The sequence below is a fragment of the Pongo abelii genome, chromosome 5 (genome assembly GCF_028885655.2).
Source record: "Pongo abelii isolate AG06213 chromosome 5, NHGRI_mPonAbe1-v2.0_pri, whole genome shotgun sequence".
Classification (NCBI taxonomy): Eukaryota; Metazoa; Chordata; class Mammalia; order Primates; family Hominidae; genus Pongo; species Pongo abelii.
In genome coordinates, this window is record NC_071990.2 from 110,705,629 (window position 1) to 110,723,164 (window position 17,536).

The following is a 17,536-nucleotide window of genomic DNA, read 5'->3' on the forward strand; positions in this document are numbered from 1 at the left end:
TAGAAACAATATCTATCATTATTTCTATATTTTTAAGGCTTTAAAATACTGTTAAACTATAATTCTAAAAAATTATTTAAAAAATGCTTAACTGATCCATTTGCAAGTAAAATATAACCTATTTGCTTTCCCTGGACTGAATCATACATTAGGTCCAAGTGCATCAGTCATATCTATTCTATACATGGGCTGTGAGCTTCAGACAAAAAACAATTTAATGGGAGGCACAATTTTTAAAATGGGATAAAAAATGGTTGCAGTAACAATTAGAAAATAAAATAAAACCCTAATATCATTTATAGTAGCATCAAAATACATCAAATACCTAAAAATAAAAAATAAACCTAATGACGGACACTGAAGACCTTTATCTTGAAAATTACAGAACAATGCTGGGAAAAATCAAAGAAGACCTAAATTAATTATAGTCAGTCTTCTGTATCCATGGGCTCTGCATCTGTGCATTCAACCAACCATGGATATAAAACATTTGGGAAAAAAAAAGATGGTCATGTCTGTACTAAACATGTGCAGACTTGTTTTTCTTGTCATTATTCCCTAAACAATATAGTGTAAACAACTATTTACATACCATTTACATTGTATTAGGCATTATAAATAATCTAAAGATGATTTAAAGTATATGGAAGGATGTGCATAGGTTATATGCAAATACCATGCCATTTTATACAAGGAACTTGAACATTCATGGATTCTGGTATCTGTGAGGGTCATGGAAATAATCCACTGAGGATATCCACTGAGGGTACTGAGGGATGGCTGTACAAATATTTTATGTTCATGGATTATAAGACTCAATATTGTAAAGATGATAGTCTTAACCAAATTTATCTAATAGATACAATGCAACCCGATCAAAATCCCAGCAGAGGGGTGTGTGTGTGTGTGTGTGTGTGTGTGTGTGTGTGTGTGTGTGTGTGTGTGTGTGAAAATTCAGTAGCTCATTCTAAAATTTATGTGGAAGTAAAAAGGACCTATAATAGCTAAGATAATCTTAAAGAAGCAGAAGAAAACATAACGTATGACACAGAGAAGGATACAATGACAGGAGAAATAGGGTGTTGAAGGATTCACCCTCTCAGATGTCATGATTTATTATAAAGCTACAGCAGGAACAGGCATGGTGGATCATGCCCGTAATCCCAGCACTTTGGGAGGCCAAGGCAGATAGATCACTTGAGGTCAGGACTTCTAGACCACATTGGCCAACATGGTGAAATTCTGTCTTTACTAAAAAAATACAAAAAATTAGCCAGGCATGGTGGCATACACCTGCAGTCCCAGGTACTTGGGAGTCTGAGGCAAGAGAATCGCTTGAACCTGTGAGGTGGAGGTTGCAGTGAGCTGAGATCACACCACTGCACTCCAGCCTGGGTGACAGAGTGAGACTCTGGCTCAAAAAAAAAAAAAAAAAAACTACAGTCGTTAAGACATGTGGCTCTGGCACAGACAAACAAACAGACTAATGGAACAGAACGAAGAGTCTATAAAGGGACTACACATATATGGCCACTTGATATATGATAGTGGAGAACGGATGGTCTTTTCAATAAGTGGTGTTAGAGCAACTAGTTATCTACCTTGAAAAAAAAATAAAACTTGATGACATTGTGGTCAATGATTAGTGATGTTAAGTACCTTTTTATATGTATATTGGCCATTTGAATATTGTTTCTGATACACAAAAATTAGTTTCAAATGGACCTTAGATCCAAATATGAAAGATAAAGCAAGGTTTCCAGAAGAAAACCTAGGAGAATATCTTCCTGATTTTGGGTAGGCAAATATTTCTGAAACAGAAGATGAAAAGCACTAACTATGAAAGGAAAAATTAATAAATTTGATTTCATTAAAATTAACTCCTATTATTCAAGACAGAAGATATTTGTAAAGATAATTGCAAAATATTCAACAAAGAGCTCATACTCAGAATACATAAACAAAACATGAATCAAAAAAGAAACAATCCAATTTAAAAAATAAAAACAAAACCCCCAAAACCCCAAAACAACATGGGCATATGACTTGTACAGGCCCATCTCAAAGGAGCATATCTCTAGTTGTTTATGAAAAATAGTTCTTCTAATCATAAAGATCGTAGAATTGATGACAGGTAAAACTGTCTCCTGCACAGGTCTCTGGTCTTTTGAGAAATGACAACCTGATATGAGCTTGGGTGTTAAAATCTCATACGATTTAAACTACAGTCCCAGAGCTACAGTTTACCATCTAATACTATACATATTCCTATATCAGAAGTGCAGGATTCCTTGTAGATTTATATCCTCCAGAATAAACTCTGAAGAGAATGGAGAAAAATTTCACTCAAGGACAAATATGGAAATTCCACAGTCCCAAACATGCCCCTCACTTGCAGATCTCCTCTGGGATGATTTCTCTTACCTCCCAGGCAGAGATGACGGCTCTGACCTTCATGGAATTCCTACACTTCATACACATCTATCTGCCACTAGCACATGATTAACTCAATTATTGGCTTACATGTCAGTTCCGTCTTCCCCACCTGATGGATAGCTCCTTAAAGGAAAGGGCTGTGTTTAATTCATCTTCAGATTCCTGGTATCTAACACAGTAAAGGGCAGATAGTAGGGACTCATAATATTTCTGAAGGACTAAACAGATGATAGAACAACCTGAAGATAGGTATGCAGAAAACTTTGAAAAGTCTGTATGGGAAGCTCAAAGGGAGCCACGAGAACCCGAGAGTCAGAGAGGCTGGTAGAGCCGGGGACTTGAGGAAACCACCCAATGGTGGTTACAAATGGTGTTACAAAGAGGTTCCATACTCTAACATCATATATATTTTTTTCACATAGTAATTTTAAGTTAAATCACAGAGATATACAGAAGTTCATCGAGGGCCTAAAAGATTAGTTCTGCTTTTGACTTTTGCTCTGAATGTTTACTTAAGATCTTTGTACAAAACAGACCCACATGAATATCCTGTTCTTTATAAACAAACAATAGGCCTTCTGATGTGCCATTGATAGATAGCATTTGAGGATTTTTTTCCCCTTTAGACTGGAACAGCACGTGTGTGTCCACTCCTCTCCCCTATGAACACATGTTCAAGTTGGTTGGATGAAATTAATTAACCAGGGGTCAAAATTTGTCTTGGCTTATAACTAATTAGTTCATAGATGAAACATATAACTTTGGTACCTAGTACCAATATGCATCATCTTTTAACTAACTGAACTGAATCAAAGACAATCAAATTTAAGGAAGAATTAATTTCAAAGCGTAAAGTTACATTACATAATTTTGTTTATAATTGAAAATTTACCAAACAGCATCAGTAGTTGTTCACTGGGGTACTTCGCACTTAACAATGCTGACTACACAATGTACATGAATTTGAAGGCTACAAATTTCAACACCATAAGACTCTAAAATAATTATACACATACTAGATTAACATTTTCTCAGTAATAGTTAAGTCACTGATAAGAATTATCCAGCTAGATTTTTTACCTCTCCAAGGACTTCCTGTAAGATTTCAGCATGTTTTTCATATGGTTGTTCAAAGTTTATATCCTGTGACATTTTTATAGTTTCTTCAATCATGGACACAACCTCTGGATGATCTGCAGTTACCTCTTCTATCGAGTCTTCTGTTGGGGCTAAAGTAAAATAAGCTGATAAATTAATGCCATTAATAATTTTAGTGGACAATACTACTTGCAATAAAACATGATTGATAATATCTGACCCAAGAAAGTATTATTTTCATGTCACTGCAGCACATGTTGGAAGGAGGGAGAAATAAGACTCTGGAGAGGAAATGTTAGGTCAGGAATCACAGCACTGCAAACTCTCAGAGAAGTGACTTAAAGCCAGTACAGCAGAATGAAAGTGAAAGAGGCAAGAAGAAAGTCATGTCTGGCAGGAGTCAAAACCAGGGAAGAAATGTAGGGGCCAGAGGATTCCAGGAGTCAAGTGAAAGCACAAGCATCCAGGGAATGAGTCAAAAAACAAGATGAATACTTCCAGTTACTAGCATGAGACTACAAGGGACAGTGAAGGGACAAGAGGTAGGCAAGTTGGAGGGGATGGAGAAAAGGTGGCATAGCCTGGTGTTTCAAGTGTTACACTTGATTCTTGTCCTTTTTGGTGTGAAGTGTGTCCTTGCATGGCTGAGTTGGCTCTCACTCTGCATCATGATGTAAATGTTTGTTCATCTGCTACTCTAACGAGATAGGAGTTTGGCAGTTTCACCTGACTCCTTGGATTCTGCATTTGCAGTCAAGCTTCTGAGCCTCTGCCTCAGAGCTCCATCTGTCAGGATCTCTAGCTGGAGCCAGACTGATCCCAACCCAGAAAAATCCCAAAGGGTCTTCAAAAGCAGTTGCCTGCTGCCCTCCCTGACTGAAAGTGTTCTCAGGGATCAAAAGACTCACAGTTCCTGGAAAGCCAGAGCAGAAAAGTCAAGAACCCGTGATCTTACTGTGCCCATGGGAGTGGGTGCATAGTGAAGCAGAAACAGCCAGGCAAAGATGCGAAATGTGCTAGAAGCCGCTAATTGTCCACCCAATATCCATTTGCCTCTTCCTTCATACAGCAACCCTGATTTTGTCAAGGCTAGCAGTGTGCCCCGCTGAAAAACTATCTCTCTCAACTTCCCTTATAGCTTGGACAGCCAACAAGAGGCAAGCAGAGTTTGTGTGTGTGTGCACATGTATGTGTGTGTGCACTCACATGCACATGTGCTCCTCACACTTGGCTGACTCAGCTAAGTGCCAGTTTTTGTCTTTTCCTTTCCTTTTCCTTTCCCTTTTCAGTGTTCCTGCTAGGTACACTGATGCGATAGCTGGAGCTCCAGCAGCCATCTTGTGGCTTATTATAGTAGCTGTGTGCCAGGGATGGCAGAGCAGAAAGATAGATTGCCTGTCTTCCCAACATTCTTTTTCACCAAAACAACATATCATGTATTAGTTTTTCAATGTTCTTGCATGTCCAACATAATAGAGTAGCCATTAAAATAGAGTACTTGAGTATTAATTATGCTTTTATTTTTTTAAAAAATCACACATTTCTTCTTCTAAATTCTGAGGGAACTACTTGTGTTTTTTAGAACCACAATCTAAAAGAATCAAATTATACAAACATTAATTTACCTGTATCTGAATACAACTTTACATCTTGACTAGCATCTTGAGAATGCCTTTTAAATGTGGATGTTTCACCAGTTTCTTTTCCATCTGTGAATAAAACTTTGTGAATGCCTAAAGAACAGTATTAAAAAAAAAGTAGGTGATTCCCAAGGAAGATTGTAATATAAGCCTAGGGAACCAGGACTCACATTCCCAATTTTTAATTAAAATAACAACCCTAACATTTAAATGGGTAAATATATCTAGCAGCAGATAATGAACATAATAACAAAACCAGGGTTAATTTCAGTTTATTATAATGCCAATGGATCTAAATAGAAAAAAACAATCAACAGGGCCCTTCCTGAGGCAAGTAACACCCTCTTGACTCCTAGAGGTCAATGCTATGCTTACCTCAGAGACACAGGGCAGAAGAATGCCTTCTTACCCATGGATACTGGCAATATTGGCATCCTTCCAGCAGTGGATAGAGGTACTGCTGCCTGCTTCTAACTTGGACTGCCTCCCCCAAAGATGGAGCAGACAGTCTTGGGGCAGGGCTTTCTTTGTGGATTGGAGTTGGGAACTCCACAGCAGCAAAGATGAGGCTGTCAGCTACCATCTGATGGTCAAAAATTTAATGTACAGGGGGTGGGGTCGTTCTGTGAAGGCTGTGTGTGTTAAGAGAGGAGGAGTGCCATACGTGAGTTTCTGACAGTGCCCTGCTCAATTCTTACTAGGCTTTAAATAAACAGCAGGCAAGCACATCTGTCTGAATTAGTAGGAGAAACTAAACAAAAAATCAGCTCTACATTATTTAACAAAATAAATGATAGATGCACTTTAAAACTGAATTAAAAAACCACATTATAAGTTTATATATATAAACTTACACAAATATATATTTATATAAAAATTTATACAAATACATATAAATTTATGTATATAAAACTATTATTTATATATGTCCGCTCAATTATTTATATATAAAAATGTCTTCCTCTCATTTGTATAATAATTATATATTATAAATTGAACATTTATAGAATTATATATGATATAATCAATCAATCCTCTCAATCAGACATTTAGATATAATAATAATCTATCCTCTCAGACATTTAATATATATATAAATGCCTGATTGAGAGGAAGACTTTTTAAGCCTAAAAGTGAAGGAAGAAAGCAACAAAGAGAAAATAATGATTTGACTGCAAAAATGTGAAAAATACCTTTACTTCAAAAACAGCAAGCTGACTTAGAAGACAAACCACTCAATTTGTAAAATATATGAAAAATAAGAGACTAATATAGAAAGTTTATACAGAGACTATATAATTGATATAACCATTTAGAAAAATGGGCAAAAGACAAAACTAGTCACCTCAAAAAAGAAGAAATATAAATGGTTAACAAATATGAATATAAATTTCTGAAGTAAAAATTAAAACAACAGAAAATACTGAGGAAACAATGACATATATTTTGTATATTACTGGGGAAACATAATTTGGAACAATTTTATGCAAAGCAATTTGACTCTGTCTATAGCTTCATATTTATTAATTTAGTAATTCCTAGAAATCCCCAGGAATTCTAGAGAAATTGTGCAGTAACTTACAATGAGGGTTAAAATATTTCCCAATGAAGTCATATAATTAAATGGTACATTATAAGTAAAAAAAGTAAAAGTTTATATTATAGCTATTCTATAATATATTATAGCTATTCTATAATATATTACAGATATTCTATAATATATTACATATAATTATTATATAACGTAATGCTATATGCTCTTATGTTCAAATATGAATAGAAAAATTTTATAAGGATAAATAGCATAATGGGTAAATGATAAAATTTCACAGCTAAAATTGTGGCCTTAAGATGCTCTGATTCCAATACGTTAAAGTAGAGAGCTTTTAAAAAAGAATTTATGATATGATAATGATTTTATAACATTGGAAACATTCAAACATTTTTCTTTGAGCTCTAATTGTATCTGACTCTCCATTTATATGTTTTCTTCTTTATTCTAATAAATTGACTTCTGTTCTACAGTTGTTCAGGTTAAATCCATAAGGAAATATTTAGCTTTTTTCCTCCTGAAGTTTCCAATTTTGGGGGTAATTTTAAGCATAAATATAAACATAATCAAATATGAAATAAATGAAAAGGAGATCCACAAACGTGGGATTAGCAGTTCACTTTGTTACCATCTTTATCAACTTTAGCAGCTTGATCATGGAGGATATTTTCTGACTTTGTTTTGGCTTCTTCGGTGTCCACTAAAGAGCTGCCTCTGTCCCTTTGGGAGCCTTGAATGTACCCTCCAATGAAAGAATAATATACTTTATCAGCTAATCTATTTATATTAGGAATGATTTGGTCAATAACATCAGCAATATATTTCTTTACCTTCTTCATCAATTGACGAGTGTGTTGCCTCCATTGGGAATACTCCAAACTCCATTTTTTCATATTGCCTTTGAAATTCTCTTAAAGTTGTTTCAGCTGAAATATAACAATGGGTGGTGTTAGCAAAACGTAGTTGGGGATAGAAAAACAGGTAAAGTGACCAAAAGCCCCTGCTTCAAAGTTAGACACACTTGAGTTTCAGTTCTGACTTATAAGCTGTAAGGGCTGTGTGACTTTGGTAAATCACTTGATCTTTTTGTCTCAATTTCTAGGCAAAATGAGGATCTTTAAACTGAAAGCACTGCTGTGAGGATTAAATGAGGTAATGAATATAAATACTTAACTTGGAAAATGCTGGCACACAGGAAGGCTGCTCCATGTTAGCTGCCATCCTCTGTATAATCATGTAATTTTTATGTTAAAAAACCTCAATATTCTCCACTGACAAATTTTTCTTAAAAATATATTGAGGCAAACTTCAATAGCAAAAATTCCAATTTAAAATTTTAAGTAGAGTTACTCCTATTGTCAGATTTAGAATAATTAGTGAATTTGGAAAAGAAAATAAAAAGGCTTTTAAGTTTGCAGCATATGAGAGATAGCATCTATTTCTATATTCCAGTGGGAGAAGGCAATTTGTGGAAAGCTATAAAATCTATGATTTAATGTTAGAATTTAATGTGAAAGAAACATTACAGATCACTGTTCTTCCTCCAGGAGCCTGGCTAACTTCCCGCCTTGGTACAGGTCTCAGTCAAACGTCCCCTCTTTGGAGAGGTCTTCCCTGGGCATCCCAACACTTCAGTATCCCTACTCCAATCACTGTCTGCCCCATTACCATGTTGTATTTTTTTTCCATCTGTTCCCTTGGCTTTTTTTTTTTTTCCTTCTGCCGTCTATTAAAATGTGAGCACCACAAGGACAGGGACTTCATGTGTCTTGTTTTCATCTGTATTGCTGGTGCCTAGAATAAAGTCTAATACAAAGCAGGTATTCAAGTATTTGTTGAATGAATTAATAAATTCATTTTGTCCAGCCTTAAATAGGTTGAATAACAAGCCATTTTTGTAGACTGAGCCAATATTTCTCCAGCTTCAGTTTGTAAGTTGACTGAGATATTTTAAATTTTTAATTTTCATTTTGAAGGTAATATACTAAAAATATAACTTCACTCTAGATTGTCTGGATAACCATTTGGATGGCATGCAATTTCAGTGCTGGTCTTTTTGTTGTTTTTTGTAATCTCTTGGGCACCATGTTGAATTATTTTATTTGTTTATAGGCTGAGAAAGAAGAGAGGCAGATTTATTAGGTAAATACTGTGTTCTCATCTAGCAAAAACTCAACATTGCCATGTACGGAGAAGTAATTTCCTTGCTATTTAAATAGTTTCAAGCATGGAAAATGTTGAGAAGCTTCCCAATTTATGTAAAAAGTTAAAAAATAAATGATAGCAAACTCTGACAAATAGAGAACATCTCCCACCCCCTCCAACTATAAACCAGTCACACCTAAGAATGTAGGGAAAAAGTCCTAAATAAACAAACAAAAGTAAAAAAGAAAATGTTATAAGAATAATGAAACTAGGCACAGTGGCTCATGCCTGTAATTGCAGCACTTTGGGAGGCCAAGGCCGGAGGATCACTTGAGGCCAGGAGCTACAGACCAGTCTGGACTTCATACTGAGACCCCTGTCTCTGCCAGAAAAAAAAAATCACAACCATTATTTGACATTCTAGAATTGCTTACCTACATAATTAGTCAAGAAAGGAAATAAATGTAAGTATTGGAAAAAGGGGGGTTGAAACTATACTTCTTTTCAAATTATATGATTAGCTCTCTGGAAAACCCAAGAGAATCAACTGAAAGTCCAACTAAAACGAAGTAAGGTTTATTTCAGAAATATAAGAATTGTTTAATGTTGGAAAATACATTAGTATGACTGATCAAATCAATAGGTCAAAGGATTAAAAACTTAATGATTATCTTGAAAGATGCTGGCAATACATATGATAATTTTCATTTTTTTTCTTTTTCTTTCTTTTTTTTTTTTTTGAGACAGGTTGGAGTGTAGTGATGTGATCGTAGCTTACTGCAGCCTCAACCTCCTGGGCTCAAGTGATCCTCCCATCTCAGCCTCCTGAGTAGCTGAGTCTACAGGTGTGGACCACCACACCCAACTAATTTTTTTTTTTTTTTTGGTAGAAATAATGTCTCCCTTTGTTGCCCAGGCTAATCTTGAACTCTTAGCCTCAACAGATCTTCCCACTTTGGCTTCGCAGAGCATTGGGATTACAGGTATGAGCCACTGACCTTGACTGCATTTGGCAATTATCAATATCTATTCCAGATAAAAATACTTAATAACCTGATGGAGAAATATTGACCAGAACCCCTTTAAAGATGGTCAGTATCACAACTACTATTTGACATTCTAGAATTGCTCACCTACCTAATTAGTCAAGAAAGGAAATAAATGTAAGTATCGGAAAAAGAGGGGTTTAAACTATACTTCTTTTCAAATTATATGATTAGCTCTTTGGAAAACCCAAGAGAATCAACTGAAAGTCCATCAGAACTAGAAAGTAAGTTTAATAAACTGGATAGTTATAAATACACATATGAAAATCAAATAGCTTTCCAACATACGGTTAATAACTACTTAGAAAATATTATAAAAAGATCCCATTCACTAGTAATAAAATGACAAAATATCTGGAAATAAGCTTATTAAGAAAACTGTAGCTTTTTTCGCAACGGGTTTGCCGCCAGAACACAGGTGTCGTGAAAACTATCCCTAAAAGCCAAAATGGGAAAGGAAAAGACTCATATCAACATTGTCGTCATTGGACACGTAGATTCGGGCAAGTCCACCACTACTGGCCATCTGATCTATAAATGTGGTGGCATCGACAAAAGAACCATTGAAAAATTTGAGAAGGAGGCTGCTGAGATGGGAAAGGGCTCCTTCAAGTATGCCTGGGTCTTGGATAAACTGAAAGCTGAGCGTGAACGTGGTATCACCATTGATATCTCCTTGTGGAAATTTGAGACCGGCAAGTACTATGTGACTATCATTGATGCCCCAGGACACAGAGACTTCATCAAAAACATGATTACAGGGACATCTCAGGCTGACTGTGCTGTCCTGATTGTTGCTGCTGGTGTTGGTGAATTTGAAGCTGGTATCTCCAAGAATGGGCAGACCCGAGAGCATGCCCTTCTGGCTTACACACTGGGTGTGAAACAACTAATTGTTGGTGTTAACAAAATGGATTCCACTGAGCCACCCTACAGCCAGAAGAGATATGAGGAAATTGTTAAGGAAGTCAGCACTTACATTAAGAAAATTGGCTACAACCCCGACACAGTAGCATTTGTGCCAATTTCTGGTTGGAATGGTGACAACGTGCTGGAGCCAAGTGCTAACATGCCTTGGTTCAAGGGATGGAAAGTCACCCGTAAGGATGGCAATGCCAGTGGAACCACGCTGCTTGAGGCTCTGGACTGCATCCTACCACCAACTCGTCCAACTGACAAGCCCTTGCGCCTGCCTCTCCAGGATGTCTACAAAATTGGTGGAATTGGTACTGTTCCTGTTGGCCGAGTGGAGACTGGTGTTCTCAAACCCGATATGGTGGTCACCTTTGCTCCAGTCAACGTTACAACAGAAGTAAAATCTGTCGAAATGCACCATGAAGCTTTGAGTGAAGCCCTTCCTGGGGACAATGTGGGCTTCAATGTCAAGAATGTGTCTGTCAAGGATGTTTGTCGTGGCAACGTTGCTGGTGACAGCAAAAATGACCCACCAATGGAAGCAGCTGGCTTCACTGCTCAGGTGATTATCCTGAACCATCCAGGCCAAATTAGCGCTGGCTATGCCCCTGTATTGGATTGCCACACGGCTCACATTGCATGCAAGTTTGCTGAGCTGAAGGAAAAGATTGATCACCGTTCTGGTAAAAAGCTGGAAGATGGCCCTAAATTCTTGAAGTCTGGTGATGCTGCCATTGTTGATATGGTTCCTGGCAAGCCCATGTGTGTTGAGAGCTTCTCAGACTATCCACCTTTGGGTCGCTTTGCTGTTCGTGATATGAGACAGACAGTTGCGGTGGGTGTCATCAAAGCAGTGGACAAGAAGGCTGCTGGAGCTGGCAAGGTCACCAAGTCTGCCCAGAAAGCTCAGAAGGCTAAATGAATATTATCCCTAATACCTGCCACCCCACTCTTAATCAGTGGTAGAAGAACGGTCTCAGAACTGTTTGTTTCAATTGGCCATTTAAGTTTAGTAGTAAAAGACTGGTTAATGATAACAATGCATCGTAAAACCTTCAGAAGGAAAGGAGAATGTTTTGTGGACCACTTTGGTTTTCTTTTTTGCGTGTGGCAGTTTTAAGTTATTAGTTTTTAAAATCAGTACTTTTTAATGGAAACAACTTGACCAAAAATTTGTCACAGAATTTTGAGACCCATTAAAAAAGTTTAATGAGAAAAAAAAAAAAGAAAACTGTAGACAATACATGAAGAAAGCTACCAAATATTATGGAAAGACAAAACTAGACTAAAAAATGGAGATTTCATGTCTGCATGAGAAGATCTAATAGTAAATATGAGAATTCTTACCAAATTATTATATAATATTAATACAATCCTCCCATTGGGATTTGTTGTAGAACTTGACAAAAATTCTACAAGCATCCTAACATCTAGCACAGTTCCTGGCAAACAATAAGCACCCATTTCATGGAACAAATGAAGAAATAATCAGGAAACAATTTAAAACAAAATGTTTTGAGGGAGAATTTATATTATCACAAGAGTCAAAATGTATCATAAAGCTTTGATAATTACATTATGTATTAAAAGTTGTACTATAAATATCAATAGAATAGAAATTCCAGAAGTTTATACATACACACACAAACTTAATATTAGGATAAAGTCGGCATTTCAAACCTCCAGTAAAATTATGGATAATTTAGTAATTGTTATTTGTAACACTGGCTCAGCATTTGGGAAAAATAATGAATTTAGAGATATAGCTAATACAAAATTTATTACAATAATTACATATTAATTAGAAAGAAATATTATTTTAAAATGAGTGAATGTAATTTTGCGTATACCATAGGATCACAATCAACCATTACAAACATGAATAGAAAAAAAGAGAGGAGCAAAGAACAAGAATGGTTCTCGTTCTAAGTATGAGTGAGTTTTCCTTCTATCTGCTTTTTCTGATTTTCTGTGCTCACTTGAGAGACACAGGAAAGAAGAGCACATTTATTTGAATCCCAATCACTTGCTGGCTGTCAACTCTTAAATAATCCCTCTGAGTTTCTTCAACCACTAGAATTGGCCATAAGAACATCTACCGTGCAAACTTGTCATGAGGATTAAATAGGATAATACATGCAATGCAGTTAGCATAGCTCCAGCCTGTAGTAAATGCATCATGAATGGCTATTATTACTTTTGTCATCAGAAAAACATAATTAGGAAAAGGATATTTGGAATGGAGGCACTGATGGCCACACAGTGCACTGCCATAGCTTCTGGGACTCTGAACAGTGGTGACTGAATCTAGCTAAAATTGCTGAAGCTAATCCCAGATTTTGGATTTAGATTTTTGAAAATGAGGAAGATCCCATGTTGTACATAGGAAATGTTGCATTAAGGGCATTCCATTAAGAGGAGAGGTTTAGATTAAGCTACTTTCATGTGTTCTAATATGATTAGTTACAAGACTGCCAACTAGAGATACAAAGTGTGCAAAAACCAATCAATGAATATCAAAAGTAGCCATGAAATGAGAACTCTCATTTTTCCTGGAGAAAAACAGAAAAAAAAAAACCCCTTTTTGTCTATTCTGCAATGTGATCAACAGTCAGTGAGACACAGGAAGAGGCAGAACCGTCAGGAGAAAGACCACCAGGACTTTGGAAATGAGGGATCAAGTCTCAGCTATGCCACCCACTGGGTGATTTCCAGGGAGCCATTCAACCTCCATGAACCTCAGTTCTCTCAACTATAAAATTAGAGAAGGGTGTTAAGTGATCACTAAGACTTCTTCTAGTTTCATTTCATTAAATTAATCTTTCCCAAATAGAAAGATTTAGTCACAATCAGGACTGCCATATAAGTCTAAAACAACAACAAGCTCCACAAGAGTCAGGTGGATTCTTCCTGTTGTTTTAATGACTAGTGTAGATAAAGGTGTAAATCCTGATCAAGCAGTCTGCCCAGTAAGGTAGACCCACTGGAGAAAGAAATCCAAATTTAGAGGCTCCTTCGGATTCATTTCCTTAGAGGTCTAGAATTGAAAGGTTTTTTCTCTGCTTTTGAATTGGTTTACGTACATCCATTCTTCAACCATTTGTTAAGAGTCTATAATGTGTAAAGTGCCAAGAATGCCAAGATGAGTTAAACAAAGTCCTTGCTTTCAAGTAGCCAGGCTTAATTTTTACCTAAACTTAAAACACACATTTTAAAAAGATGTTTCACCTTGTTTTCTAGCTTGCAGTTCCCTGAGAAGCTTTTCTTTCACAACTTTAATTGCTGCTGCAGTGGCCTCAGCTATGGTATTTTCTACTAATGTTTCACGGGCTTTATCAAAACGTGGCTGAACAAGTTGGGCATAGTCGACTACCTGCAAAGAATATTTGAGAAAATCAACATAAGCAGGAGTTATTGTGACTATTAAACACATTGTTCATCTATCTATGTATATCTATCTATATTTCTATCTCTATTCCAAAAATATTAATACTGCTTGAGGTATATTTGGAGTTATGTTCAGAATTCACCTATTTTTGAGTACTTGCTTTAATAGAAATTCAGCCATATTTTTCATGTAGGATATATGTCTATACATGTATTTATCATGTAATATATATATTCAGATTATGTATATATTTTGACTTAACAGAAGTTAAAACATAGATATATGTTTTTTAAATCCATGTTATATGTATAACTTACATACAATAAAAGGCATACATCTTAAGTACACAGTTTGATGAGTTTTCACAAATATATATATATATATATAAACCACAATCAAGATATAGAACATTTGCTGGGTGTGGTGGCTAACATTTGTAATCCCAGTACTTTGGGAGGCTGAGACAGGAGGATCCCTTGAGGTCAGGAGTTCAAGACCAGCCTGAACTTTTACATCACTCCCTAAATTCCCTTATGCTCCTTTGTTGTCAATCCTTTCCTGCCTTACTCCTTCCCCAGCTTTCATTCCTGGCCCCTGGCAACTACTTTCTGCTTTCTGTAGCTATAAATTAGTTTAGTGTTACCTTTTCTAGAATTTCATATAAATGAAAGCATATAGTATGTGATCTTTTTCAGGTTTTCCCTCCTTAGCAGAATGTTTTGGAGATTCATCAGTGTTACTGTGGGTATCCTTTTTATTGTTGAGTGGATTTCATTGTATGAATATACTACAGTTTTTTATTCATTTATCTATTGATAGACATTTGGGTTGTGTTCTAGGTTTTGGTTATTATGAATAAAGCCGTGATGAACATTTGTACAGAAGTCTTTTTGTGGTTATGTGTTTCCACTTCTCTTGGGTAAATACCTAGGAGTGAAATTCCTGGGCCATATGGTAAGTGTGTGTATAACTTTATAACAAACCATCAAACTGTTTCCAAAACAGTTGAACTATTTTACATCTCTACCAGAAAGACATGAAAGTTAGTTTCCTTGCATCCTCACCAACACTTGGTTTTGTGAAGCTTTTAAATTTTCTAGTGGGTGTGAAGAAGTATCCCATTGTAGATTAAATTTACAGTTCCCTAATCACGAATACTTTTGAACTTCTTTATATATGCTTATTCACTTATTTTTTTCTCTTTAAGCATATGTTCAGCTTTTGCCTAAAATTGTGTTAGAATAATTTCTATGTTCTGGATATAACTTGTCAGGTAGATAACAGATTTAATACAGAATATTGGGATCTTAAAAACAGGATTCTATGTGTCTTTAATTAATATTTACAGATCCCTATATTCCCATTCTGCTTTTCTTTTGGTAGGCTTACACTGTTTTATTCCATGCCAATAAATCTTCATCCACATCTTCAGTTTTACATCAGATGAATATGTGCATAGTATTGCATCAGATGAATATGTGCATAGTATTGCATCAGATGAATATGTTACAACTTATTTAACTAAAATATCAATACATATGTATGGTATACTATATATATATAATAGTATATACATATACATATACACCATATACTATATATACTATTCATACATATACATATACACCATATACTATATATACTATTCATATATATACATATACAAACATATACATATACATGTATATGCTTGCTGATAAGAGCATAACCATTAGGCATAGGAATTGGAAATACATATGCAAGCCTAAATTCCATGCATATCCTTTGAACTGTCAATTCTGTTTTATGGATTTTTCTTAAAAAACTGTCATCATAGCCTAGTTTTTCATCATAGCCTAGTTTGTTCATCATAGCCTAGTTTAAAGTTGGAAAAATGTATATACCAAAATATAGATAATATATGTGTATTATATATTATCTATATATGTATATTATATATATTTTATACATTATATATAATATACATATTATATATATTTTATACATTATATATAATATACATATTATATATATTTTATACATTATATATAATATACATATTATATATATTTTATACATTATATATAATATACATATTATATATATTTTATACATTATATATAATATACATATTATATATATTTTATACATTATATATAATATACATATTATATTATATATTATAAACATATACATTCCTATAAGAAAAAGAATCGGGAGTCTCCATATGTATACATACACATATGTGTACGTACACATACATGTACGTATACGTAAATGTATACATACACATACACGTACATATACATATATGTATATACTATAGTCATATATAGTATATATAGCATACTATATACATTGTATAGTATACTATGTATATAATATGTAATATATATTTTGTATAATAGTATATTATAGTATATTTTACATTAATGTATAATATATTAATATAATATATATTAATATAGTGTTAATATTATATTACTATTACAAATCAGGATAATACATTAATATATTAATATTAAATTGCATATTATATTATATTAATATATAATATATGCATAGTATGCCATATATGTATATATGTGTATTATAGACATAAAATATATGTATATTATATAATATAATGTGTATTATAGACGTATAATGTATACATATATGATATATGATAATATGTATAAAATGTAGATAATATATAACACACATATTATATATTATCTATATTTTGGTATATACATTTTTGGTATATAAACTACGCTATGATGAACACAATTATCTACATATCTTTGATAGTTTCTTTAGAAAAATCCATAAAACAGAATTGGCAGTTCAAAGGATATGCATGGACTTTAGGTTTGCATATGTATTTCCAATTGCTATGCCTAATGGTTATACTCTTACTAGCAGTCTATGAGAATGTACTTCTCCCATCCTAGGTACACATTGAAATTGGGTGTTTTTAGTAATCTTTTAACTGTTACAATGAGACTGATATGACAAGTCTCTGTTTTTTGGCATCTCTCTATCAGGGAGGTGGTATCCTTTTGCTAATGTTTAATGGCTATTTGTATCTATTATTCTGTGAATTGCCTGTTTGATTTTTTTTTCTATGGAAGCTTTATCTGCATATTGATTCGTCTTTTTATATTTTAAAATGATAATTTCTTTATCTGACACATATTGTGATGTAATGGGTTTAAAATAAGTCCACAAATCTTTTGACACACCTCTCTTCAGAAGGTGGAGCCTAATTCTACTCTTTAGTGTAACTAGAACTTAGTAGTGACTTGCTTTAAATAGAGTACGATGCAAGTGATAGCGGATGACTTTTAAGACT

General features: G+C 34.6%; 2 protein-coding genes across 9 annotated transcripts in view; one reads left to right on the plus strand and one right to left on the minus strand.

Moving 5' to 3' along the window:
* The window catches only part of AK9 (adenylate kinase 9), a 206,821-nt gene that overhangs the window by 119,368 nt on the left and 69,917 nt on the right, over positions 1-17,536 (minus strand). For 5 of the 8 annotated variants that reach the window (XR_008526344.2, XM_063724946.1, XM_054557985.2 and 2 more), the window contains 5 exons: positions 14,061-14,205; positions 7,557-7,652; positions 7,355-7,468; positions 5,160-5,267; positions 3,517-3,665 (listed from right to left, as the gene is read on the minus strand). Coding sequence is in view for 6 of the 8 variants with exons in the window: in XM_063724946.1 (XP_063581016.1) it covers positions 3,517-3,665; positions 5,160-5,267; positions 7,355-7,468; positions 7,557-7,652; positions 14,061-14,205 (612 nt within the window). In the remaining 2 variants the exon portion in view is untranslated. Of the gene's footprint in view, positions 1-3,516; positions 3,666-5,159; positions 5,268-6,985; positions 7,469-7,556; positions 7,653-14,060; positions 14,206-17,536 lie in introns of those variants that run through there. The other 3 variants (XM_024248833.3, XM_054557989.2, XR_008526345.2) reach the window with 3 other exon arrangements.
* LOC100455760 (elongation factor 1-alpha 1) lies at positions 7,702-12,063 on the plus strand. The gene has a single exon (XM_009242138.4). It carries the CDS (start codon positions 10,366-10,368, stop codon positions 11,752-11,754), a length of 1,389 nt encoding a protein of 462 aa, XP_009240413.4. The 5' UTR covers positions 7,702-10,365; the 3' UTR covers positions 11,755-12,063.